The 24,108-nt window shown below is 64.7% G+C and overlaps 1 protein-coding gene across 5 annotated transcripts in view; it reads left to right on the top strand.

The window, feature by feature from the left end:
• Positions 1-24,108, top strand: part of NAV1 (neuron navigator 1) — a 93,121-nt gene that overhangs the window by 16,224 nt on the left and 52,789 nt on the right. For 4 of the 5 annotated variants that reach the window (XM_059677865.1, XM_059677866.1, XM_059677863.1 and 1 more), the window contains exons 2-4: positions 2,705-3,431; positions 7,898-8,001; positions 14,404-15,210. In XM_059677865.1, coding sequence (XP_059533848.1) covers positions 2,728-3,431; positions 7,898-8,001; positions 14,404-15,210 — 1,615 coding nt within the window. In that variant the 5' untranslated portion in view covers positions 2,705-2,727. The remainder of the gene's footprint in view (positions 1-2,704; positions 3,432-7,897; positions 8,002-14,403; positions 15,211-24,108) is intronic. The other variant, XM_059677868.1, reaches the window with a different exon arrangement.

Raw genomic sequence — 24,108 nt, 5'->3', positions numbered from 1 at the left:
CCCAAATATTCCCTAAACCAAACCCCATGAGGCCACCGGTCAGGTGATGGACGGGTCTGCAGGTAGAGAGAGAGATGCCGGCTTGGGGACATTCCTGCGGGGGCCAAGGATGGGAGCCACGGGCGCTTTTGTTTATTTTTATTTATTTACTTTTAAACATTTATATATATATTTATTATTGATCTCAGAGAGGAAGGAAGAGAGAGAGAAACATCCATGATGAGAGAGAATTATGGACCGGCTGCCTCTGTACACCCCACACTGGGGATCGAGCCTGCAACCCGGGCCTGTGCCCTGACGGGGATTGAACAGTGACCTCCTGGTTCATAGGTGACGCTCAACCACTGAGCCACACTGGCCGGGCTCTCCCGGCAGGCACCGGGCCACACGCTGTCGCCGCTGGCAGGGTCCCGGGCTGGAGGTCCCGGTGGCCCTGGACTTTGGGGCCTGGGACGTACGTGGGGGTGGTGAGCGGCCCTCCCGCCGTCTGCCGGCCTGGAAAAGCCATCTGGGAAGAACGGGGGGGATTTCAGCCGAGGGGGAGAAGTCATCAGCGGGTGTGAGAGGACGTAGCTGACAGGCCTGCAGGGAGAGCGGTCACCTGGCCGGCCGCCCGGGGGTCGTCTCAGGCTCCGGTTTCTGTGTCTGCGATGAGCCCCCCACCCGCACCCCCCCTCCCGCAAGGCCCCGCCCCCTCCGGCAGCCCCGGGCCCATCTGGAATCTGAGCTGTTGCTGGAGAAGCCAGACCCCCGGGAACCCGGCTGGAGGAAGTAATGACGGGGAGAGAGGAAATGAGCCGGGGTGGCCCCTGGGCTGACCGTGGGGCACCTCCCCAGGGGCCTGGGCACTTAGAATGCCAGGCTCTGCCCGGCCGGTGTTGCTCAGTGATGGAGCATCGATCTATGAACCAGGGGATCAGGGTTCCATTCCCGGTCAGGGCACAGACCCAGGTTGCAGGTTCGATCCCCAGTGTGGGGCGTGCAGGAGGCAGCCAGTCCCTGATTCTCACTCCTCATGGATGTTTCTCTCTCTCCCTCTCCCTTCCTCTCGGAAATCAATAAAAATATATTTTTTAAACAAAGAGAAGGCTGGGGCACTGTCCAGGGAAGCACAGTGAGGGGCCTGCCCCGCGACCCCAGGCCTGGGCAGTGCAGCGTTCGGGGAAACAGGCCGGGCTGGTGGGACAGGTGGCATCGCGGCCCTGGCTCCCTCACGTGCCAGGAAACTGACCTGATTCCGTCGCCTGCGATGACCGGGGCCCGTCCTGTCTTTCTCCTGTGAGAACCGGCTGCCGTCTGGCCTGGGAGGAGAGGGTCTGCGGGTCTAAGGCTGCAGGCGACCCCGGGGGCGTTGGCGGAGGCCTGGCTTCGGGCCTGGTCCCCATCCTGAGCCGGGAGCCAGCCCCGCGAGGCGAGCACTGGGAGGCCTGGCCCCCGCCCTCCCCTGCCCAGCCCTGGTCTCCTCAGCTTCCGGCCAAGGCCTATGCCACCGGCCACGCCCACCCTGTCCCGGGCCAGGCTCGTGTTCCTGTAATAACGGAATCTCCATCGCAGCACTCTCAGGAAGCTTATTATTATTATTATTATTATTATCATTATTGTCACTGTTTGATGGAGGAGGAGCGAGGCCTGGGGTTGAGTAACGTTCTCAGGACCTCAGCTGGGAAGCAGCTGGATTTGCACTGCGGGGGGAGGGTGAGCGGGGGGGGGGGGGCGGGGGGGGGAGGGTGAGGGGGGGAGGGTGAGCGGGGCTCGGGCTCCGGGACGTGTCCTTGTGCCCACACTCCCCTAAGCTGGAGCCAGACACTCCGTCCTTCGCCAGGAATGGCGTCTCCTTCCTGTTTCAAAGCCTGTGAACACGGCACCAGGGGAGGTTTATGCCGCCCCCGGGGGAGGCCTGGGACCCAGCGCGAGTCCCACCTGCAGACTTTTATTTCTTATTTATTCTTTAAAGATATTTTTATGGATCTCAGACAGGAAGGGAGAGGGAGAGAGAGAACCATCCATGATGAGAGAGAATCATGGACCGGCTGCCTCCCGCATGCCCCACCCTGGGGATCGAGCCCGCAACCCGGGCCTGTGCCCTGACCGGGGATCGAACCCCGACCTCCTGGTTCGTAGGTCGATGCTCAACCACTGAGCCACGCCGGCCTCCCCTCTCCGCCTCCCCACCACCCTCAGAGCCGAGGGAGCCGGCGCCCCAGGCACCTCCTGGCTCTGGGCTGGCTGTGCCCCTAGCCACGGCCTCCATTAGTCCCCGATGGGCTGGAGTCGGATGACCGGGGCTGAAAGGCTGGGGGTGGGGGTGGAGAGGCCGAGGGAGGCTGGGGGTTCAGGGGGAGCATCGGGGCAGGGGAGTCACAGCACAGGCTGGAGCCAGACGGTCTGGGTCCGACCCCTGCTCGGCGGTTCACCAGCTGCAGGATCGCCCCGAGTTCCTGGCCGCTCGGTGCTGGGAGTCCTTGTCCGGGACACGGGAATGGCAGTAGCAGCGGCACCAACGCCGGGGCCGTGGCAGGTGCTGCACCGTCAGCGTGTGGGACTGAAACACAACAGGGCTGGAGGGAATGAGAGGGCAGGACGGGGAGGGCTGGGCACGGGGGGCGCTGGGTCCCACTTGGCTGGGCCCAGCGTCCTCTTTATACGCCCAGGGGCGGAAGCGGGGGGCCGCGCCTCACGGTCTCGCTCCCTCCTCTCTCCGCAGGACGGCAGCCCGCACCGCTGACCATGAACGGGATGGCCAACGTGAACGCGGCCAGCCGCCCGCACTTCGCCTCCTCCATCCCCGTGCCTCGAGCCGCCTCGCAGACGCGGACCCACACCCCGGGCGCCTCCCCCCAGCTGCGCCCGCGCCAGGCCGGCCCGGCCCTGAGCCCCCAGCGAGCGGCCTCCCCGAGGCTGGGCAAGGCCGCTGGCCACCCCAGAGGCTCCTCGCCTAAGGCCGCCCGGGGGCGGGGCTCCCCGAAGCCGTGCGGGGTGGGGAGAGAGTCGGCCGAGGCTGCGGACGGCCTCTGCGGCTCCCCATGGAGCAGCCCCCGGGTGACCCCCAAATCGACCCTGCCCAGCCCGGCGGGTCCCAGGAGAGCTGGGGAGACGCAGGGACGGAGGATGGTGGCCCGGGAAGGGATTCCCGTCCGCCAGGCCCGTGGCCGGAGCCCAGCCCGGACGAGCCCTCTCGGAGAAACCCAGGCACCAGCGCCTCCCGACAGCCACAGGGCCCCTAACGGCCCAGGAGACGATCAACGAGACAGAAGCCATAGAAGTTCTGTGTCTTCGGAGCTGGAGGCTGGGGCAGCGCCGGGGGCCCCCTCTCCAGCCGTCAGCCCCGTGCAGGGCAGACGCCCCTCGCTGGCTCCGGGGGCCATCAGCTTCTCCTCAGTCCATCAGCACAGCCCGCCCATCACGGCCACGGTGGCCCCGTTCCAGTACAGGTGAGCTGGGCAGCGGGCCCCGGGCGGGGCAAGCGGAGGGCCCTGGATCCCGGCCGGCCTGGCTCCGTGGCTGAGCGTCATTCCAGGTCGCAGGCTCCATCCCCAGTGTGGGGCGTGCAGGAGGCAGCCGATCCGTGATTCTCGTTATTGATGTTTCTCTCTCTCTCCCTCTCCCTTCTTCTCTGAAATATATCTATATATTTTTAATATATTTTATCGATTTTTTTCACAGAGAGGAAGGGAGAGGATAGAGAGAAACATCGATGAGAGAGAGAGACATCGATCAGCTGCCTCCTGCACACCCCCCGTTGGGGATGTGCCCGCAACCAAGGTACATGCCCTTGACCGGAATCGAACCTGGGACCCTTCAGTCCGCAGGCTGACGCTCTAGCCACTGAGCCACACCGGCCAGGGCTGAAATATATATATTTTTTAAAAAAAGGGCCCTTGATGGTGAGTGGCCGGTGGGGCCCAGAGGGCCCAGAACGCACAGGAGTGGGCAGGGCAGGCCCGCGGAGTTGGGGGTCCAGAGCTGCCCAGGGGTTGGGAGCGTAGGGAAATCTATCCGAGCTCCGGTCTTTCTCAGCTCTGGGCGCGGCAGAGCGACCGCGGCCCGGGAGGCGGACTCCTGGAACGGCCACGCCTCCCTCTGGGACGCGGTGAGACCCTGTGTCGGGGCCTTCGGAGGCCCTTACAGCCGGTGGGGTCGCGGGTGGGTAGACGGGTAGGGAGGCCAGGCTTGCCCAGCTCACCTGAGGCTGCATCGCTGTCGTGGGTACCGGGCCTTCAGGTCATGGTGAGGGAAGTCCTGATGGCTCCTCCTCCTCTTGGGCCCACAGTGCCTGCATCTGTCCGTCTGTCTGTCTGTCGGTCACTCTGTTATGCCCTCTCTCTCTCTCTCTCTCTCGCTCCCTCCACTTACCATATTGCCGCTTGCATGGTTGTGCCTGCGCCCGGCGTGCCAGGGATCGCACGTAATGCTTCTCCCGTGGTCCCGTAGGGCCGGCCGCCGTGGCAGGTGGCGGTGGCCGGGCCACTGTGCATAGCAACAGGGCCACTCGCCGGGACCCCCCCCCCCCCCGCCCCGGCGTCCCTCAGACGCGGCCGGCTGACAGCCTAGCCGAGCGGGCACCCCAGTCAGCGGTGCTTTTCCAATGAAAACATCACTCGGGGCTCAGATGACCGCATTAAGTCAACGCCACCGTGTTTATTTATCTTTTTTATTTTGGGGGGAGGGCCCGGGACATGACTCATGGAACCCAGGCTTGCTGGACGTGTCACCCTGCGTGACGAGACCGTAATGACTATGGCACAGGCTAGAACACGCAAACGACGTGCCTTCCAGATGGGCCTGCCTTCCTGGGGGTTGCCCTATGCTCCTGGGAGGAGGAACGCTCGCGTTGTGGGTGTAGAAAAGCTTTTCCATCGTTCCCCGGACACTGGGGCCTCTGAGGCGGCACCGGCATCGGGGGGTGGGGGTGGGATCCACAGGAAACGTTACCTTTCACACGAGAAGCCGAGAGGGTGCGTGGTTCCTGGAAGGTCTAAGGGGGTCTCGTAGCACCGTCCCTGGTGCCTGGGGTCCCACGGCTCTCCACCCGCACGCAGGCCTCGTTTAGAGTGTGCACTGTATTTTTTAAATAAATCTTTATTGATTTTTAGAGAGAGGAAGGGAGGAGAAAAAAGCATCCATGACGAGAGAGAAACATCGATTGGCTGCCTCCTGCCCGCCCCCTGCTGGGGATCGAGCCAGCAACCCGGGCATGCGCCCTGACGGGGAATCGAACCCTGACCTCCTGGTTCATGGGTCGATGCTCAGCCACGGAGCCACGCCGGCCGGGATGGACACCACACTTTACTTTTTATTTTATTTTATTTTTTAAACATATTTGTATTGATTTCAGAGAGAGGAAGGAAGAGGGAGAGAGAGAGAGAAAAACATCCATGATGAGCATCATCGATCAGCTGCCTCCTGCCCGTCCCCTGCTGGGGATGGAGCCCGCAACCCGGGTCTGTGCCCTTGATTGGAATCGAACCGTGACCCTTCCTTCCGTCCGCAGGCCGACGCTCTGTCCACACCAGTTAGGGTCTCAGCCGGATTTAGAATCTGACCTTTTCCAAAGGGTCGCGTCATGGGTTGGGCAAGGGAGGGGTGGGACCGGGACGCCCCCAGGCACAGTGGCGGCGGGCAGGCAGGAGCCCAGCACACCCTGCGGGGCCTGGAGCTGGTGCCGTGGGCAGCTCTGCCAAGGCCGGGCTGGGCTGTCCTGCCCGCTTCCTGGCCAAGGACGTGCCATCTGCTGCCTGGGAGCCGCAGATCTCGGCTTTCGTGGAAATCTGCTCCTCACGCCGGCATCTCGGCTCCTGCAAAGCTCCCAGCCCTGACCTGCTTCCCCGGGGAGTGAGCCAGCCGGCCCCGCTCCCCCCGCTCTGTCCTCACAGCCGGCCCCCGTCACGGTCAGTGCCGGACAGCCCTTCCCTGGGGAGCTCATCGCCTGCCCCTCCTCTGACCCGGCCACCCTGACCCCCTGGATACTCCGCCCCTGGGACCCAGGGAGGCCCCCGTGTCCCTCCGTCTGGATCCTCCGGTCCCTGCGAGTGGCCCCGTGGGATCTTCAGCCACCGTCCCTTTGCCCCCTGCAGCACGCCCCCCCCTCGGCCTTTGACCTCCGCTCCTCGCTTCTCAGGCTGCCTCTGGGCCGTGGTGTCAGGCGTGTAGGGTGGTTGGTTTTCTCCCGTCCGGTTCAGGCCTCGGCCAGCGTCCAGCACGGGCGGGACTGTCCACACAGCGGGAAAGTGGGGGAGACCCGGTCCGGCTGTGGGTGGGAGGTGCAGAGCCCCTGGAGGCTCAGAGGTGCCCCGCCTTCCTCAGCAGCCCCTCCCCGACCCTGACATTATCATCATGGCAACAGTAACCATGGCAACAGAGGACCCCTGTCCCTAATCATGGTTGCGGCTCACCTGCTGTGGGTCAGGATTTGCCTTCTGGTCCGTCAGGGTGGGGACCTGTTTCCTGCCAGCGGCCGTGTGGGCATTTACAACATCGTCCGAGGGCCAAACACATGAGCAACTTAAACGTTAACCAGCTGCCCGGCCGGCGTGGCTCAGTGGTCGAGCGTCGGCCTATGAACCAGGAGGTCAGGGTTCGATTCCCGGTCGGGGCACAGGCCCGGGTGGTGGGCTCGATGCCCAGTGGGGGGCGTGCAGGAGGCGGCCGGTCCATGCTTCTCTCTCATCATGGATGTTTCTCTCTCTCTCTCTCTCTCTCTCTTCCTTCCTCTATGAAACCAATAAAAAAAAAAAAAAAAACATATTTTTTAAAAAAGAAGAAAAAGAAAAACTGGAGAGAGAGAGCCATCTCCTAGCACTGGAGATGCACAGGGTGCCCTGGCCCCGCCCCTCCCTGGGACCAGCGTCAGTTTCCCCCCCTGCCCGCCCCCCCCCCCCCCCCCCTGCCCAGCCGCCAAAGGGCCCATTTAGCTGGAGACAGTGAGCGTGGCGGGCGGGCCCTCCCGGAGCCCAGGGTAATTGCCTGTAATGAAGGCTCCTCCGTCTTTGTTCCTGCGAGTGGCCTGTGTGTGCCCTTGGGAGCTGGTGCCCAGAGACCCCACCCTGCCCGCTGCCCCCACCGGCCGAGCACCGCACAGCCTCCTGGGAGTCGAGTGGCCCAGGCTGAGCCGACCCCTGCTGCCCCCCTCCCTCCCTGCCCGGACCGGGGCCAGCCTTGGGGGGCGGTGTGGGTGTCCCCTCGCTCCGTGAGGGGTCTGGCATTGGCCTAAGGAGCCTGTCCCTGTGATGCACGGGCCGTAGTCCACGCAGAGCCCTGGGCAGCGCCCCTGGCCTGAGGTCCCCAAGCCCCGTGGGTGACGTAGGAATCGGGCGACTGGCCTCAGGCATCCGTGTGAGACCCCGAAACAGTGCTGTTCTACACGGGCAGGCACTGCCTGCTCCCCGGGCATCCCAGGGCCAGCCCCGGCCAGTGGCTCAGTAGACGTCTTGAATGAATGAACGAATGAATGAATGAGTGAGTGGATGAATGAATGAGTGGATGAATGAATGAATGAATGGATGAGTGAGTGGATGAATGAATGAGTGAGTGGCTGAATGAATGAATGAGTGGGTGGATGAATGAATGAGTGGATGAATGAATGAATGAATGGATGAGTGAGTGGATGAATGAATGAGTGAGTGGCTGAATGAATGAATGAGTGAGTGGATGAATGAATGAATGAATGAATGAATGAATGAATGGATGAGTGAGTGGATGAATGAATGAGTGAGTGGATGAATGAATGAATGAGTGTACCGGAGGTCAGGCCCTCCTACTCCGAGGCCCAACTTTGCCAAGACACCTGCAGCCTCTGGGCGGCCCGGGCACAGGGGTGCAGGTACCAAGCTCTAAGGGGTCCCCCAGCCCCGTGGAGAGGCGTCAAAGCCACAAGTGACCACCGTTCCCTGTCCGGCAGGTTGCAGACCGAGCCTGAACCCGGCCCCCCTCCCCAGGGCAGCTGGGCCGTGGACGGCTACTCCACCCCCCGTGGCAGGACGGAGGACGGCGTCTCCTGCGTGGGTGAGTGCTGCGGGGGAGGGACCTCTTCCTGGGGTGGGGGGTCCCTCTCTTCACGGGGGGCGGGGGCGTCTGCCGCGTATATTGCGTTTAAGCTTTGGGGCTCAGCCCAGAGCTAAGCCTTCCCATCTGGGCGGCGAGCTCTTCAAGGTCAGGAGAGGAGAGTAGCCGGTGGGCAGGGGACACAGCCTGACCTCGCTGTCCTCTGTTGGGCAGGTCGTCGGGGGCCCCGGGCGGCGTGGGATCGGGGTCCCCTGAGCCGTCTTCGGGCCTGGAGGCGGTGACTCAGAGCCACTGTGACTCGGGGAGGAGAGGGCGGGCGATGGGGTGGAGCCCGGGCATCGAAACAGGAAGCCACCGCCTCCCGCCGGGAGCAGGCACGCGGGGGGCCGGGCACGGCGGGGGACACGGAAAGGGAGCCTCGCTGGCACCCGACACCCTCGGCATGAGCATGTGGTCACGGGGAAACTATGTCTCTATTTTTACCTCGGCCGCGCTGTCACTGTAACCGCTTCCTGATGTGCGCCACGTGGAGGGAGCCACTGGTCGCCACCGAACCGATGGGGGCGGGGGCGCGGGCGAGATTGTCATCCGACCAACGGGGGGGTCTGGGCACCCCCCAGGCTTGTCTGCTGGGAGACCCCTCGCCAGCCGGACCTGGAAGTGTGTGTGTGTGTGGCCGCGTGGGGCAGAGTGCCGGGATCCTGGGGGGACTTCACGCAGGGCCTGGCCGTCTCATCGTTCATTCGTTTGGTCGGTCGGTCGGTCGGTCGTTCAGTCAACAGACCATCAGGGAGGGTTGGCCTTATCCAGCGCTGAGCTCACCACTGGGGGAAAAGGGGAATCAGCCCCGGCCGGGGTGGCTCAGTGGTCGAGCGTCGACCGATGAACCAGGAGGTCAGGGTTCGATTCCCCGTCAAGGGCACAGGCCCGGGGTGTGGGCTCGATCCCCTGCAGGGGGTGTGCAGGAGGCAGCCGGTCCAGGATTCTCACCATCGATGTTTCTCTCTCCCCCTCTCCCTTCCTCTAAAAGTAAAACTAAATTTTAAAAAAAGGGGGGTGGGGATGAATCAGACTGTGACGTGCATTCAGGGAGGTCACCGTGTCGGGGTTCATCCAGCGACCTCACCCTGGAGAGTCTGTTGGCTCCCGGAGGGCCTCCCAGTGGCCGCCCGTGTTGGAGCTGAGCAGGCACCCCGGGGGGCCTGGGCTTGTCCCCGACATCGTAGGAGAGTCGGGTTCGCATTGTAGATGGTAGCGTGCCGCCGTCTCCCAGCCACGGATCACGTGGTTTCCTGTCCACGTGTGGACATGACGGGGCCGTCGGCTCTCTTCTGTCGCTCAGACCCCCTCCCTCCTGGTCTGGGAACTCTCGGGGTCCCCGTCCCCTAGCTTGGCGCTGTTGATTGGTGTGTGGGGAGATGGAGCCCCAAGGACGGGGGGGGGGCGGTGGGCAAGGCTGGGTTGGGGGACCTGGTCCGTCTCCCTCCGCAGCTGTCTCGCGACTCAGGTCCCTGCAGCATCCAGGCATCTGGGGGGACCATGTCCTCAAGGGACCTTTCTTAGCCTGGCTCTGCTTTGCTACTTGTCGGCCTGGACGTAGTGCCCCAATGAGGCAGGAGCGCTGATGGGCAGGGAGAGGGTTTCCCAGGATGCCCGCCCACCAGCAGGCTGTTGGCACTGGCCTCTGGATGCCCGGGGGGCATCCCTACCCGGCTGCTCCCTCCGCCTCTGCCCCGGGTAAGCGCCCTGTGAGTCCACCTGGTTGTGCTCCTGCCCATCCCCCCGGGGGCGCAGCCGTGCAAAGCGGTGCCTGTCTGTCCGTCCGTCCGTCCGTCGGGTCTCCGCTTGGGAAGCCGGGGAGCCGGGCTGGCGTGACTGTGCCCACATGTGCGAGGCCGCGTGCGGGGGGCGGGGGGAGCCCGCCCGAGGTTGACACGGATCCTTAATTACTTCCACTCGGTGGCATGTTGGAGGGAGCGCGAGGGACACGGACGAGGGCCTTGCCTCATCGGAACAGGCGAGCCGAGGTGCCCGCCCCCGCCAGCCGCCCCCGGAGGCCGCTGCGTGCAGAGCAGGGCGGCCGGGCCGGCCTCACGTCCGGGTTTGCTTCCCTCCTCCCTCCTCGTCCCGCGGGGAGCCGACCCCATGTTTAAGCCACAGTCACGTGTTTCGTGTCTCGTGGGTTTGGGAGCAGGGATAGGGACAAGGGCACAGCCCGGGGACCCCCTTCCCGCCCCAGGCCCTGGGCTCCAGGGGGCAGCTCCCCGTGCGGTGACATGGGGCCGCGGGAGAGGGAAGTTCGCACCAGGTACCCAGACGCCCGCCCAGCGCACCGGGGAACGCTCCTGACATCCGCCCCCGTGTTCAGACGCGGAGGAATTGCCAGCGATTATTCTATTAACGCCCGCGGATGGAGGATCCGTGGCGCACCTCTGTGAGCTCAACGCCTCGTTTGAAAACCTAACAGAAACCCGTAGAGCACGGAGGTGGCGAGCGAGACGGGGAGTGCAGCCCGGCGCCCGGTTGTGTCATGGGGGTGGTTAAAGGGCCAGGCGTCTGTCCCCGGCTGGTTCCGGCTCGGGTTCGGGTCCAGGGTCCTGGTCCAGGTCCGGGTCCAGGTGTGCACAGGTGCCTCCTTGCAGTTGTCTTTAAGTTTCTGGCCCCAAGGAGCTCACCCAGAGAGACTGGGCAACATTACGTCTTCCCAACAAGACTTCTATCGGGCGGCGGGCCTGAGGGACCTTCTGGATCCAGTCCGCACGCGGGGGAAGCCCTGCTGGGCGGCCATGATGGCATCGAGGGGCTGGCCGGACAGCAGCCTTCAGTGGGCTGAACCTCGTGGTCCCATCAGACAGGCGGACAGCAGATCTCTTCTGAACCCAAATACCCGAGCTCGAGGCCCACAAGTGCCCAAGCCCGGAGCTCAAGGGGCATCTCCTGGGACAGAGCCCAAGCCCCACTGGGTCCACAGAAACGTCTCAGTAACCGACGCCGCCCGCCCTGGCAGAGCGAAGGTGGTGACGGGGCCGGGAGGAAGCCAGCGGGTCAATCTGGGAGGGCTTCCTGGAGGAGGCCCCCAGGGGTGTGAGTCAGCTGGTGCCGCCATGTGGGACCCCTGTGTCCACTGCCCCTTTCCTTCTCCAGGTGGCAGACAGGGGCTCGGGTTCCAGCTGGGGCAGCCACGTGACCCCGGCCGCCCGAGGACACCTGGCCCACTCTTGCCCCTGTCTCCCAGGGGTGTGGGAAAACTCTCCCTGTGCCTCTGAGCAGAGCAGCACACAGCTGCGGGGGAAGAAAGGGGCTTCCGTCCACGGGGACGAAGAGAGGTCGTTGCTGGCCGCCCTCTGGCCCCGGGCAGCAGAGGAGGGAGAGGAAGTGTCGCAGGGACCCTGTCCCAGAGCCCGGCGTCCCTTCCAGCTCACCAGCTGCATCGTCTCTCCCACGGGTCCGGAGAGGTCACGGCTGTTTACGTCCCCCACACATCTGCTCTGAGGCGCGCATTCGATCATTTCGTCCGTCGTCATTCACCACAGACTCCTGAGAGCCCACTGGGTGCAGAGAGCTGTGATGGGTTTTGAGAAACAGCCCATCCACCATCAGAAGACCAACCAAAGATGGAAACACAATGGAAGGAATAAAGGCTTTGGCCACGGATGTCGGGAAGTTACCAAAGTGGCCGTCAAGCCCGAAAAGTCGCCGCCTGTGCCGCCCGTCACCACCAGAACCAATAAGTAGAGGCCAGGATTCAATCTTCCTTTTTGTTTTTAAATTTTTTTAAATTGATATCAGAGTGAGGGAGAGAGAGGGAGAGAGAGATGGAAACATGAATGATGAGAGAGAATCACGGATCGGCTGCCTCCTGCACGCCCCACACTGTGGATCAAGCCTGCAACCTGGGCACGTGGCCTTGACCGGGAATCGAACCCAGGACCCTTTAGTCTGCAGGCTGACGCTCACATCACAGCGCCCCCTCCCTGCCCTCATCATGGCTCCCCTCCGCCGGCTGCATCTCTGAAGTGGACCCGCCCGTCCTGCCAGTGGGAGGGGCTCGGGGCTGGGGCTGGGGCTGGGGTGACAGGGAGGACCCTCTCTTTTTAGGAATCACTCGAGAGGAAGCATTCTGCACGCACTGGCTTCATGCACCGGTGCTGGGAATGGCTGTTGCCACGGCAGCAGGGCCTCCCCCTGCAGCAAGGGATGGTGGGAAACTCCGGGGATGTGCAAGGAATGGAGAAGGAGCCACGGAGGGAGAGGTGGCAGGAGGGCGCGTCTGAACGTTCCAGGGTCCGAGGTGCCCGTGTCAAGGGACCGACTCCCACCTGGCAGGACCGTTTAGAGAGGGACTGGGGGAAGGCGACCCGCGGTCAGGGGGGGTCGGAACGGCGATCACGGGGATCCCCACTGAGTGAGCTCCTGAGATGAGCGTGGCAGGGGGTCGTGCAGAGGGAACATGGGGTGCAGAGGGCATGGCGGGGGCTAGCACCTCACTTCCTGAAGTGGCGGGACTTCCCGACCTACTCGCTGAAGGGAAGGAGAGGGCTTGGGATTGGGGGCATAGGACATCCCCGGAGAGGAGGCGCCCAGGAATGACGAGAGGGGGTGGGGCAGTCAGATGACCCGGAGAAGAGGAGGGTCAGGTCCCAGAGAGGACAGAGAGAGGGAGGCTGAGGCCTGGAGAGCAGCCCTCTCCCCCCCACCCCCGCCCCCTGCACTTAGTAGGCCCAAGTCCAGCACTTAGTAGGCCCCGAAATAGGAAGAGGCTGTGCTGGCAGGCGAGAGAACGGGTGGGGGGAATCGGGAAAGCCGCCTGGAATACCAGGCGGGGACAGGGAGGGTGCAGACCAGGAGAGGGGCCTCGGAAACTCCCAGGTGGAGCCTGGGGTTGTGGTGGCAACCGACAGGCCATGAGGATCCGCCTAAAGGGACCTCGTGGTGCCATGCCCCGCAACCCAGGCATGTGCCCTGGCTGGGCATCGAACCATCACCTCCTGGTCCATAGATCGACACTCAACCCCTGAGCCACTCCCGCCGGGAGGGAGCTTGGCCTGGCCTGGGAGGCCCTGGGGGGATGGGCAGGGTCCCGCTCCCGGTGCCTCTGCACACCCCCCATCTCTGTTCCCTGGGCCCAGGTGGAAGGGGCGTGAGAAGGGCTGGTGTCTGCACCCCCACGGTAGCTCTGGCAGGTTAGGGGCCCGTCCTGGGCCTCCCTGTGCTTCGCCAGGCTGGTGGACACCTCACGTCCCGCCCCCCGAGTCCCCTCACCTGTGCGGCTGCTGTTGCAACCACTGCAGGAGGAGCCTGAGAGCCGGAGAGCCGGAGGGTGCAGTGACTTTGACAAGGTCACGCCGTTCCTTAGCACGGGCACCGACCTCCTGATATTGAGGATTAGTCTTCTCCTTCAAGGCCTTGGCACCCCTCTCCCACCCACCCCCACCCCCGCCGGACCCCATTAACCCTGGGCCCTGTGTCTCCAAACCATAGTCCTCAGGGGAGCAGCCTGGTGCCTCCAGGACTGAACCAGGTGGGACTGGGAGTGTCCTGGGGGAGGGGGTAACCAGAGGCTTGGGGGGAGGGGTGTCGGGGAGCCAGTCGCCTGGCTATCACTCCCCCACCCCCTCCCAGGAGAACCCCGGCTCCTGCTCAGAGCTGCCCGGTCTCAGTCCCTTTTACCTGCACCCCCACATCTCCATGGCAGACCCTGCCCACCCGACTCTGGGGTGGAGAATGTCTCCTGTCTGAGTCCAAACGGAGGAGGAAAACTGGTGGCACCCTTATCGCTACCCCCGCCCCCACAACTCCCGTACCCCTACTCACCCGCCCCTGCCTCTCTCCGGCAAATACCACCCCCTCGAAGCCAGAAATAGACACGCAGCCCTCTCCCCACGCCCCTCCCTCGCGCACACTCCTCCCTCCCCGGTTGCGCCCGCCTCCCTCCCTCCTCCCTCGCCGGCTCTGCTCGGAGCCCAGCCGCAGCCGCAGCCCCTGCTCCAGTGGGCAGGCTGCGGGGAGCGGCCAGGGCGCAGCGCCGCGTGCCCCCGGGCCCCAGGGCGAGCAGGCGGGCCCGGGCTTTGGGTTTGGGGCTTCCGTGCTTTCTTGGATTGATTTTTTTTTACATTTTTAATTTGTATTTCCTCCGCCCGCCCTTTTCCTCTCCCCCCCCCCCCGCCCCCGGCTTCTCCCACCCTCCCCCGGCTTCCTCGCTCTTTCCTCTCCCCCGCTTCCTTCCGCGCCTCCTTCCTCGCCTGTCGCCTCCTGTGCGCGCTCGGCTCGCCTCCCTTCCTGCGCCCTCCGCCCTCGCCCTACCTCTCTCCCTTCTTCCCCGGTTCCTTCCGTCCTTTCTCTCCCCTCCCCGCCCCTCCCCCGCCTCCTCCTCCCCGCGCTCCCCCGCCCCCGTGCCTGCAGACGCGCGGATCCTCCATGCGCTCCTCGCGGGCAGAATGCTGGGCAGCGGCGTCAAGAGCGCGCAGCCCGAGCTGGAGCTGAGCGGCGGCGGCGACGAGAGCGCGGACGGAGCCCGGGACCCCGGGAGGAAGGCGGCGGCGGCGGACGGCAGAGCCATGCTGCCCAAGCGCGCCAAGGCGCCCGGTGGCGGCGGCGGCGGCGGCGGCGGCGGCCTGGGCAAGGCCAGCGCGGCGGAGCTGAAGGTCTTCAAGTCGGGCAGCGTGGACGGCCGCGTCCCCGGCGGGCACCCCACCTCCAACCTGCGCAAGCAGAAGTCGCTCACCAACCTGTCCTTCCTCACCGACTCCGAGAAGAAGCTGCAGCTGTACGAGCCGGAGTGGAGCGACGACATGGCCAAGGCGCCCAAGGGCTTGGGCAAGGCGGGCTCCAAGGGCCGCGAGGCCCCCCTGATGACCAAGACGCTGTCCAAGTCCGAGCACTCGCTCTTCCAGGCCAAGGGTGGCTCGGCCGGCGGCGGCGCCAAGACCCCCCTGGCTCCGCTGGCGCCGGGCCTGGGCAAGCCCAGCCGCATCCCGCGCGGCCCCTACGCCGAGGTCAAACCGCTCAGCAAGGCCCCCGAGGCCGCGGTCAGCGACGATGGCAAGTCGGACGACGAGCTGCTGTCCAGCAAGGCCAAGGCGCAGAAGGCGGCGGGGCCTGCGCCCTCCTCCAAGGGCCCGGAGGAGCGCGCCTTCCTCAAGGTGGACCCCGAGCTCGTGGTGACGGTGCTGGGGGACCTAGAGCAGCTGCTCTTCAGCCAGATGCTGGGTGAGTCCCGACCCAGCCCGCCGCCGCCCCCGGCTTCCTCCCTCCTCCTCCCCGCTCCTGCCTCCCGGCCAGCTGCTGGAGGAGACCTGGAGAAAGCGCACCCCTCCCCCTCCCCCCGCCGCCCCCACTGTGGGGCTCTCCAGACCTCAGGTCGGTGGTGCCGAGGGCGCCTTGCGCCCAGATGTGCAGGGCTGGCCCGCCTCCAGCTGCGGAGGCCACGCGCCTCCTTAGCAATGTCACCAGGAGGCCGCGCGTGCGGCTTGGGCCCCGGGCAGGTGCGGCTGGACAATGGGGTGGAGGGCGCAGATCCTCAGAACGAACCGAGCCCCTGGGCGCCCTCGCATCTTAAACCCCCAAATCCTAACCCGGCGGAACCTGGGACTCAGGGGTGTGGGGCTGCGGGCTGCGCGCTGTGAGCGCCAAGCCGGGGAGAGCCGGTCCCCGGGACACGTGTGTGTGCGGGAAGCAGATGTGAGGCCGTTCCGCCCCGAGCAGAGCTGGGGCCCCACTTCCTCTGTGTGTCCCCGGCGGGGGCGCGAGTCGGATGTCCAGGGTCTGGGGCCGGCGGTCCGCCAGCTGCGCGCATCTGGCTGCGCGTCCTGTCCCCTCCGCTCGGCTCCAGCCCAGACCCCTTCTTCGGGGGCTGGTTTTTAGGGGACATAGAGGGGTGGTGCTTGCGCGCCGAGCCTCCTGGGTGACCGGGAAGCCGGTGCCCTTTGGCGAATGGAAGCCGAGCCGGCGGGGAGGGAGGGACAAAGCCGGCTCCGGCGGAGGAGGAAGCACAGAGAGCGGCCCATTGTTCTCGCGCCTGGAGTCGGTGCAGAGAGCCCAGCGGCCCGGCACGGCGCTGGCTGCCCGGGATCCCTGGCCTGGAGATGGGGTGGCGCAGGGCGCGAGGCTGCGGGGCCTGGGGACCCCACACGACCATGCTGGTCCGCGGGTGGCGGGCGGGCAGCCGGGGCCTGGAGCCCCGCAGGCCGTTTTGCTCCAAGGACTTGTTGCGGTGGCTGGGGTATGGGTCCTGGGCGCCCGGGGATGTGGGTCCTGAGCGCCTGGAACCAGCTTCCCGGGTACCAGGCTGGTGCCCGCCCCGCGGGGGCTGGGAAGGGGCGTGTCCGCGCGCGCGCGTGTGCAGGGGCGGGGCCGGCGCAGGCGGCGTGGTGGAGTGACAGGCGGACGGGTATGGACACGGGGTTGGGGGGGCGGGGGCGCGCCCCGGAGAATGCAGCGCTGGAGGCCGGTGGACCCTGGCGCAGTCTCCCCCGCACCCCCAGATTCCCGTGTGAGCCCTTGACCAGGAGCAAGGATTCTGGGCCTCGCGGAGGAGGCCGCCTATGGACTTTGCCCGGGCAAGAGGGGCTGGGGGTGGGGGTGCAAACCCGGTGACCTCGGGAGTGTGCTATCCGCGCCCACGGATGCCAGTGGGGGAGACGGACAATAAGAGAAAAGAGGAACGATTCCAGGGCGGAGGAAAGGCATGGGCACCGCGTGATGGAGAGGGACTGGGCGGGGGCGCCTGAGGCCGCTGTGGGAGGCGCTAATGGAGTTGGGGAGGAGGCACCAGGTGGACTGGGGGTGGGGGTGGGCAGGGGAGCGCGAGGCGCCCACTGTTGGACTGAGGGTGTGGGATGGAGCATCAGAAACTCAGACTAGCAGAGGGCACGGCTCTTCTGTTCAAGGTCAGGCCTCGCCTGGGGGGGATGACTTAGCGCCTCTGGGCCGTCCCCAGCCCTGGAGGTCCCGGCCCCCCCAGGACCTGGCTGCCTGGGAACTGCTTTTCCAGAATCAGTAACCTGCCAGCCCGCCTGGCTCAGTGGTTGAGCGTCAACCTATGAACCAGGAGGTCAGGGTTCAGTTCGGGGCACGTGCCCAGGCTGCGGGCTCCATGCCCAGTGTGGGGCGTGCAGGAGGCAGCCAGTCCATGATTCTCTCTCATCATGGATGTTTCTATCTCTCTCTCCCTTCCTCTGTGAAATCAATAAAAAATATATATATTTTTTAAAAAGAAGCAATAAGCTAAGACTCCCTGACAGATGTCCCCACGCTGGCAGGGGAGGGGCGGGGGCCAGCGGTGTGGTCCCCCCTCCCACCCAGCACCTGGGAGATGAGGACAGAAGACCTCCTCCCACTTCCCCAGGTGGAGAGGGCGGGGTCGGCAGGGAAAGAAGCCGGTGTGGCTCAGTGGTTGAGCTTCGACCTGTGAACCAGGAGATCAGGGTTCGATTCCCAGTCAGGGCACAGGCCCGGGTTGTGGCCTCCATCCCCAGTAGGGGGCGTGCAGGAGGCAGCCGGTCCATGATTCTCTCTCATCATGGATGCTTCTAGTTATCTCTCTCTCCCTTCCTTGCTGAAATCAATAAAAATATTTTTTTTAAAAAAAGAGGAGCCCCCCCCCCCCCCAGGCCACCAGCCCTGACCTGATGACCCCACAGAGGGGTTCACTCTCTGGCCAACTTGCCTGGCCGGTGGGTCCCTGGTGGGTGGGGATAGAAGGTGGACTGATGGACGCAGGGCCGGGAGAGCGGGTCTGACCTGAGAGCCCGCAGAGCGGTGAGGTGTCCTGGGCTGTCAGGATGGCCCTCCGTGGGGACCGGGGTGGCCTGTGGGGACCGGGGTGTCCGCCTCGACAGGTTGGGATGAGGCGTCTGTTCCCCACAGCGAGGCTCGGAGTCAGGTTACGCTCCCTCCCGGGGACCCTCCCAGACCCAGAAGCTGCCAAGACCCGGTTTCTGGGGGGGGGGGGGGGCGGTGAGGCAGCCCCAAGTAACCAAGTAAGAGCTTTTCTGGAGCGAGAGGGGAGAGCGGAAACCTGATCGTCCCCTCTCGGAACTCAGCTGGGGCCCAGATGGTCCCGGCGGGCGGCCCCTGCCCCTTCCCTCGCCTCAGAAGCTGCCAGAGAACTGGGGTCCCACCGGAGAGAGAGCCCCAGAGACTGGGAGACCGAGGGGTGATGGCCCGGGACGGGGCCACTTCCAGGACCCCAGCTAGGAGGTCGCAGTTCGATTCCCGGTCGGGGCACATGCCCGGGTTGCAGGCTCGATCCCCGGTGTGGGGGGCGTGCAGGAGGCGGCTGATCCATGATGCTCTCTCATCATTGATGTTTCTATCCTTCTCTCCCTCTCCCTTCCTCTCTGAAATCAACTTTTATAAAAATATATTTTATTTATTTATTTTTTACACAGAGAGGAAGGGAGAGGGATAGAGAGTTAGGAACATCGATGAGAGAGAACCATCGATCCGCTGCCTCCTGCACACTCCCCACTGGGGATCTGCCCGCAACCAAGGTGCATGCCCTTGACCGGAATCGAACCCGGGACCCTTCAGTCCGCAGGCCGACGCTCTATCCACTGAGCCAAACCGGCCAGGGCTGAAATCAATTTTTACAAAATGTATTAAAAAATAAAAAAAAGACAGTTTTTCTTCTCTGCAGGGCCCCGCCCAGGGCCTGCTCCTCCCTACCTACAGGCGTGGCCTCCTGCCCCCCTGAGCCGGTTCTCGGGTCCCAAGGCAGCCAGCTGGGCTCTGCTGCCCGGAGGGGCGGTGGCTGCAGGAGCAGGTGTCAGGGCGGGTCCTGGGCTGCGGGGAGACTGCAGACAACCCCCGAGGGCTGGGGCATCCCTGCTTCCCAGCCGAAACCAAACCCCAGAGAGACGGGACTGGATGGGTGACGGGACCACGTTCCCTGGAATCCTGGGGTGTTTTCTGACACCTTCCCCTTGTTCCACATCTGTGCGCCCCCGCCCCCCCCCCCCCTATCCATTACCGTGACTGCACCTGCCCTGTCCCCAAGCCTGGGCTGCCGGCCCCAGAGACGACCTCTGCGGCTGACCTCCCGTCCCCGGCCTCCTTGGCACCTGTCCCTTTGCACGGCCTCCGACCTGGAGACTTCAGGAGCAGGCTGTATTGTGGGGCTCAGGGGGAGCCAGGCCTGGTGTCCAGGCTGAGGGAGCCCCCAGGGTGCACGCCTGCAGCTCGGCACCCCTGCCGCCCGCCCGCCCGCCCGCCCGCCCCGGCAGCGCTTGGCCGCGTCTCCCGCTCAGAGAGAGTCCCTCTTCCGTGTAGAACACGCCGCCCCCTCACCCTTCCCCGAGCCTCAGGGAGCCTCGTCGTGGAACTCGTCAGGCTGAGCCGCCCACCTAGAGACAGAAGGAATCCCTCTGCCGCACCGCCGGCAGGTGGGTGTTCTGTTTACACACTCCTCGTGACGGGGAGCTCACTACCTTGTTTTCCTGGAAAGCACTCGTTGTCAGGAAGCCCGTTGAGCCCGGATTCTGTCTCCTGAGAGTTTGCACCTCTGGGTGCAAAACCTGTGGCCCGGACCCTCCCAGGCGACCCCGCCTGCCTTTTCCCGGCCCCGTTCCCTGTGTTGGAGGCCAAACCCCTGTCTTTTCTTTTGAAATAAGACGATGGAAGGGGGACGCGGACCTGTTCCCCTGATACCTGGGCCCAGCCTTGTCCAGCCCCCCACCGGGACGCTCTCCCCTCCTCGTAAGGCCTGCTGCTTCCCAGCACCCACTGGGTACCCCTGGCCCTGCAGCCGGCTCTCCGCCTGCTGCCTGGAAACCCCGTGAGCAGCCGGCGGAGGGGAAGTGCTCACATATGTTTCTCGTTGGCGCTGGCTGACCTCCTCCCCAGCCTGTTTGCATTACCCAGATGCGTTTGATGTCCCCGAGCCCAGCCTGGGCCCTGCCTCTGTGCACAGGAAGGGCTGAGCCGGCGCAGGAGCCGGTGGGACCCTGCTCGGCCCTCAAAGCCAGCACCACCTCCCACACCTGCCCCGCACCGTCGCCTCTGGGGCTGGGCCTCCCGGGCTCGTCCTGCCTGTCAGGCTGCTGTTGAGGACGGGGTGCCGAGGGACGAGGCCCCAGGAACTGTGTCTGTCCCCAGCTGGAGGCCGGGAGAGGATTAGAGTGGTGCCAGGAGGTGCCAGCATGGGCACCGCTGTGAGCTGAGTGTGGGCACAGGCTCGCGGCGGGAACCGGCAGCGGGAACCGGCGGGTGGGAGACGGGGCTTTTCATCTTTTATCAGCATCTCTGCCTCTGGCCGGACAAGGAGGAGGAGGAGGACCCTGTGGGCACCCCCAGGCCCCCCTGTGGGTCCAGGTGCCACCCCAGAGCGTCGTCTCCGGCAGGTTCCGGGCCCTTGCTGGCTGCCAGCGCGGGTCCTCGTAGATGCGTTTTCGACGCCCGGTTCTTCCCCGGCCCGGCTCCAGCCAAACCTCAGCCAGGCTCTATTTTAGAGTCGCAATGATACCCTGCGCGGCCACAGAGCGGCCAGCTTCTCCGCGGAGCCGTCTGAAGTCCAGGCGGCAGCTCTGGCCCTGGACGCCTCCGGGCGCCGCTCCTGTGATTAGGGCGTGGGGGCCGCGAGCAGGGCGGGCCCCGGTGCGCTGGGAACGCCCTCCTGTCCTTCCCGGGACCCCAGGGTGATCCTGAAGGGTGTCCCATGGGTGTTGCTGTCGTGGGGTCTGGCCTGGAGGTGTGCCCATGGGGAGAGCCAGGCTGCACCGGGGCCCTTGGGCAGGGCAGGAAGAGGGGGCCGTGCCCAGCAGGGCTCTGCAACCAGTGCCTGGCACCTCCCAGCTGGGTTTGCTCTCAGCTCAGCAGGCTGTGTCCCTGCTCCTGCTGCCCCCCCAAGGGACCTCCTGGGCCCCAGGAGCCCCAGGGCAAGGCCTCCAGCTTGGCCCTTCAGCCCAGCCCGAGCTTTGGGGCTACGGGGGAGGGCCCGGCTGCAGGGTTTGGTCCCCTAGAAGGAAGCTCCCAGCGCCCCTGAGGCCCGAATCCAGGCCTTGTCCCCTGTGGGCAGGTCGGAAACCTCCTCCCGAGGCCGGTGTGGCCCTGAGATGAGCTGAGCCCTGGTCTGTGTGACCCCTTCCCATCCTCACAGTGAGCCGTTCTTCAGGGTCACGTGCAGACTGTTTCACAGCCCTGCAGGCTGCAGAGCGGGGGCCCTGTCCTGCCCATGTTAACCCTGTGGGTGCAGGGTTGTGGGTGCTGGATTGTGGGTGCAGGACTGTGGGTGCAGGATTGTGGGTGTTGGACTGTGGGTGCTGGACTGTGGGTGCAGGACTATGGGTGCTAGACTGTGGGTGCAGGATTGTGGGTGCAGGACTGTGGGTTCAGGACTGGGTGCTGGATTGTGGGTGCTGGATTGTGGGTGCAGGACTGTGGGTGCAGGGTTGTGGGTGCAGGACTGTGGGTGCAGGATTGTGGGTGCAGGATTGTGGGTGCAGGACTGTGGGTGCAGGACTGTGGGTGCTGGATTGTGGGTGCAGGATTGTGGGTGCAGGATTGTGGGTGGTGGATTGTGGGTGCAGGACTGGGTGCAGGACTGTGGGTGCTGGACTGTGGGTGTTGGACTGTGGGTGCTGGATTGTGGGTGCAGGACTGTGGGTGCAGGGTTGTGGGTGCAGGATTGTGGGTGCAGGGCTGTGGGTGCAGGACTGGGTGCAGGACTGTGGGTGCAGGATTGTGGGTGCAGGATTGTGGATGCAGGATTGTGGGTGCAGGACTGTGGGTGCAGGGTTGTGGGTGCAGGATTGTGGGTGCAGGGCTGTGGGTGCTGGACTGGGTGCAGGATTGTGGGTGCAGGACTGTGGGTGCAGGACTGTGGGTGCAGGATTGTGGATGCAGGACTGGGTGCAGGATTGTCAGCGTCCTCATTTCTGGGCAGGCCTAGAGACTCGGGCCTGATCCAGAGCCTGGCCCTGGGCCTGTCTGTCCTCTGTCCACCCCAGGGCCCCTGTTCCAGGTCCTTCCGTCGGCCAACAGCCCCTCTGGGGGTCTCGGGAAGGCCCTCCCAGGGCTGAGGCATGAAATCCGCCCCCGGCGGCCTGTGGTCACACGGCCGGGGAACATCTGGGGGAGAAGGAGGCTCCCGCCCTTGTCTCCGAGGGGAACAGGTGCAGGGGCGGGCGGACGCTGACCCGCTGTTTCCCATAAGCCGAGGCCGGGCCGGGGCCAGGGCGTCGGGTGGGGGAGGCCCGCTGGCCGCGCCTTTGGAGGGGGGTGTCCGATGGGGGCGGGAAGGGATTTGCCACAGAAGACCCAGCCAGGGCCTGGAGCCCCGCCACATTCCCACACTCAGCCTCGCGGTCCGGTTTCCTGCTGAAACGGTATCTCTGTGTCCCAATCTTAAACCCGCAGCTTCTCAGCCCAAGCTGTTGGCAGCGGCTCCGGCCGTCTTAAGCCACCCCCTTCCTCTCCTGGGGACCTGGGAGGAAAGACACCGGATACAGGGGTCGCGTGCCCCGGGGAAGGGGTCGGATGGACTCGAGGTCCCCACCTGCCTTTGTGTCACCAGCTCTGAGAGCCTGGCCTCTCCCAGTTTCTGTCTTCTCACCTGTCTTTTCATATTTTTATTGATGTCAGAGAAGAAGGGAGAGCGAGAGAGAGAAGCATCCATGATGAGAATCATGGATCGGCTGCCTCCTGCACGTCCCCCACTAGGGATCGAGCCTGCAACCCGGGCCTGTGCCCTGAGCAGGAATCGAACCGAGACCTCCTGGTTCATAGGTCGACGCCTCGACCACTGAGCCACGCCGGCCGGGCTGGGATGGCAGTTTTGTACTTTCTGGCTTCTGATCACTTGTGACTGTGACTGGGGTCCATGTCGCGTCCCTAAACCCGTCTAAGGACTTGAAGGAGCTCCGTGCGTGGGAAGGGGACTCCTACCCATCTGGAGGGGGTCTGAGGCCGTGGGGACGGCACAGGAGGGGGCAGGGGGCTTCTGATTCCCACCCTCCCCCTGACAGACCCCCGGCCCCTCGGTCTGTGCCTGGGGAGACCAGCCCCGCCCCCCTTCTCTTTCTCTCGCCTCCCTCTTGCTTCTTGTCTGTTCGGGGACTGCAAACTGACACTCGTCAGCTGGAGCCAGACAGAACTGGGAGGGGATCTGTCCCCACACTTTCCCTCCTCCTTAAAAAAAAAAAAAAATCGTATATTATCTCAAGCAGCTCTGTGTGTGGGAAACACAGTCTGGGGGGAAGACAGATGGGAAGGGGGATGGGGAGAGAGCGACTGTCCCCGATTTGCACGGAGGAGGGATCAGGAGAAATGATCGAGGCGGAAGGACTGAGGTTAGGCTCGGAGAGCTGGTCGTTAGGACCAATGAGGCCACGCTGTCCATGCCCAGCCCTAGGGCGGCGACACCTGGGTCATTGCTGGTGGAGGGCACCACTCCCCTGGGGAAGGGAGGAAGTGGGGGTCCCGCCTTCCACCCCAGGGGGAGCCCTGTCTCAGACTCTCAGCTCCCCGACACCCTGAGGTGGCGTGGGCTCGCGGATTTGAGGATTTAAGGATCCCGGGAGGCAGGTGTCCTTGTAAAACTCGCAGGGACCCCCCGCTGGCGTGTGGCTGGTCAGGGTTTCTCCGAATGGCACCAAAATCAAGAGCCAAGAAGAGAAGTGAGGGCGCCCAGCTCACTCCGGGAAGCCAGACTCCCGGGCAAGGTCAGGGGACACCTGGGAATCCAGCCGAGGCTGGGCCCCTCGGAGGACATGCCCTTGTCCTTGACCCCCCGGGCCCACCGTCTCAGGGTCGAAACTGGAGGGGGGTCTAGAGATGAGGACAAACCCTCCACTTTGCCGGTGGGCGAGCCGGGCCTTCCCCGGTGGAGAGAACAGCCTGACTCTAGTCTTTTAAAAATAAATTAAAAAAAATACTGCTGTTCATTTTAAACATAGCACTTCTGCAGGCTAAAAAAAAAGTGAGCTTAAACAAACACTTTCGCTGTTTCTTAATGAACTTATTGTGCTCGGCTCCGTGGGAATGTGACAAAAGTCTGGAAAATTTATTTCTGTGTCTGCGAACCCGGTGGATGTGTGCTGCTTAGCTGTGCGCCCAGCTTCGCTTCTGCAGCGCGTGGGCACGCGGGCGGGCCGGGCCGCAGATGGGCCG

The sequence above is a fragment of the Myotis daubentonii genome, chromosome 20 (genome assembly GCF_963259705.1).
Source record: "Myotis daubentonii chromosome 20, mMyoDau2.1, whole genome shotgun sequence".
Classification (NCBI taxonomy): domain Eukaryota; kingdom Metazoa; phylum Chordata; class Mammalia; order Chiroptera; family Vespertilionidae; genus Myotis; species Myotis daubentonii.
Note: the sequence above shows the minus strand (reverse complement) of the source record. Positions and strands in the feature narration are given on the sequence as shown.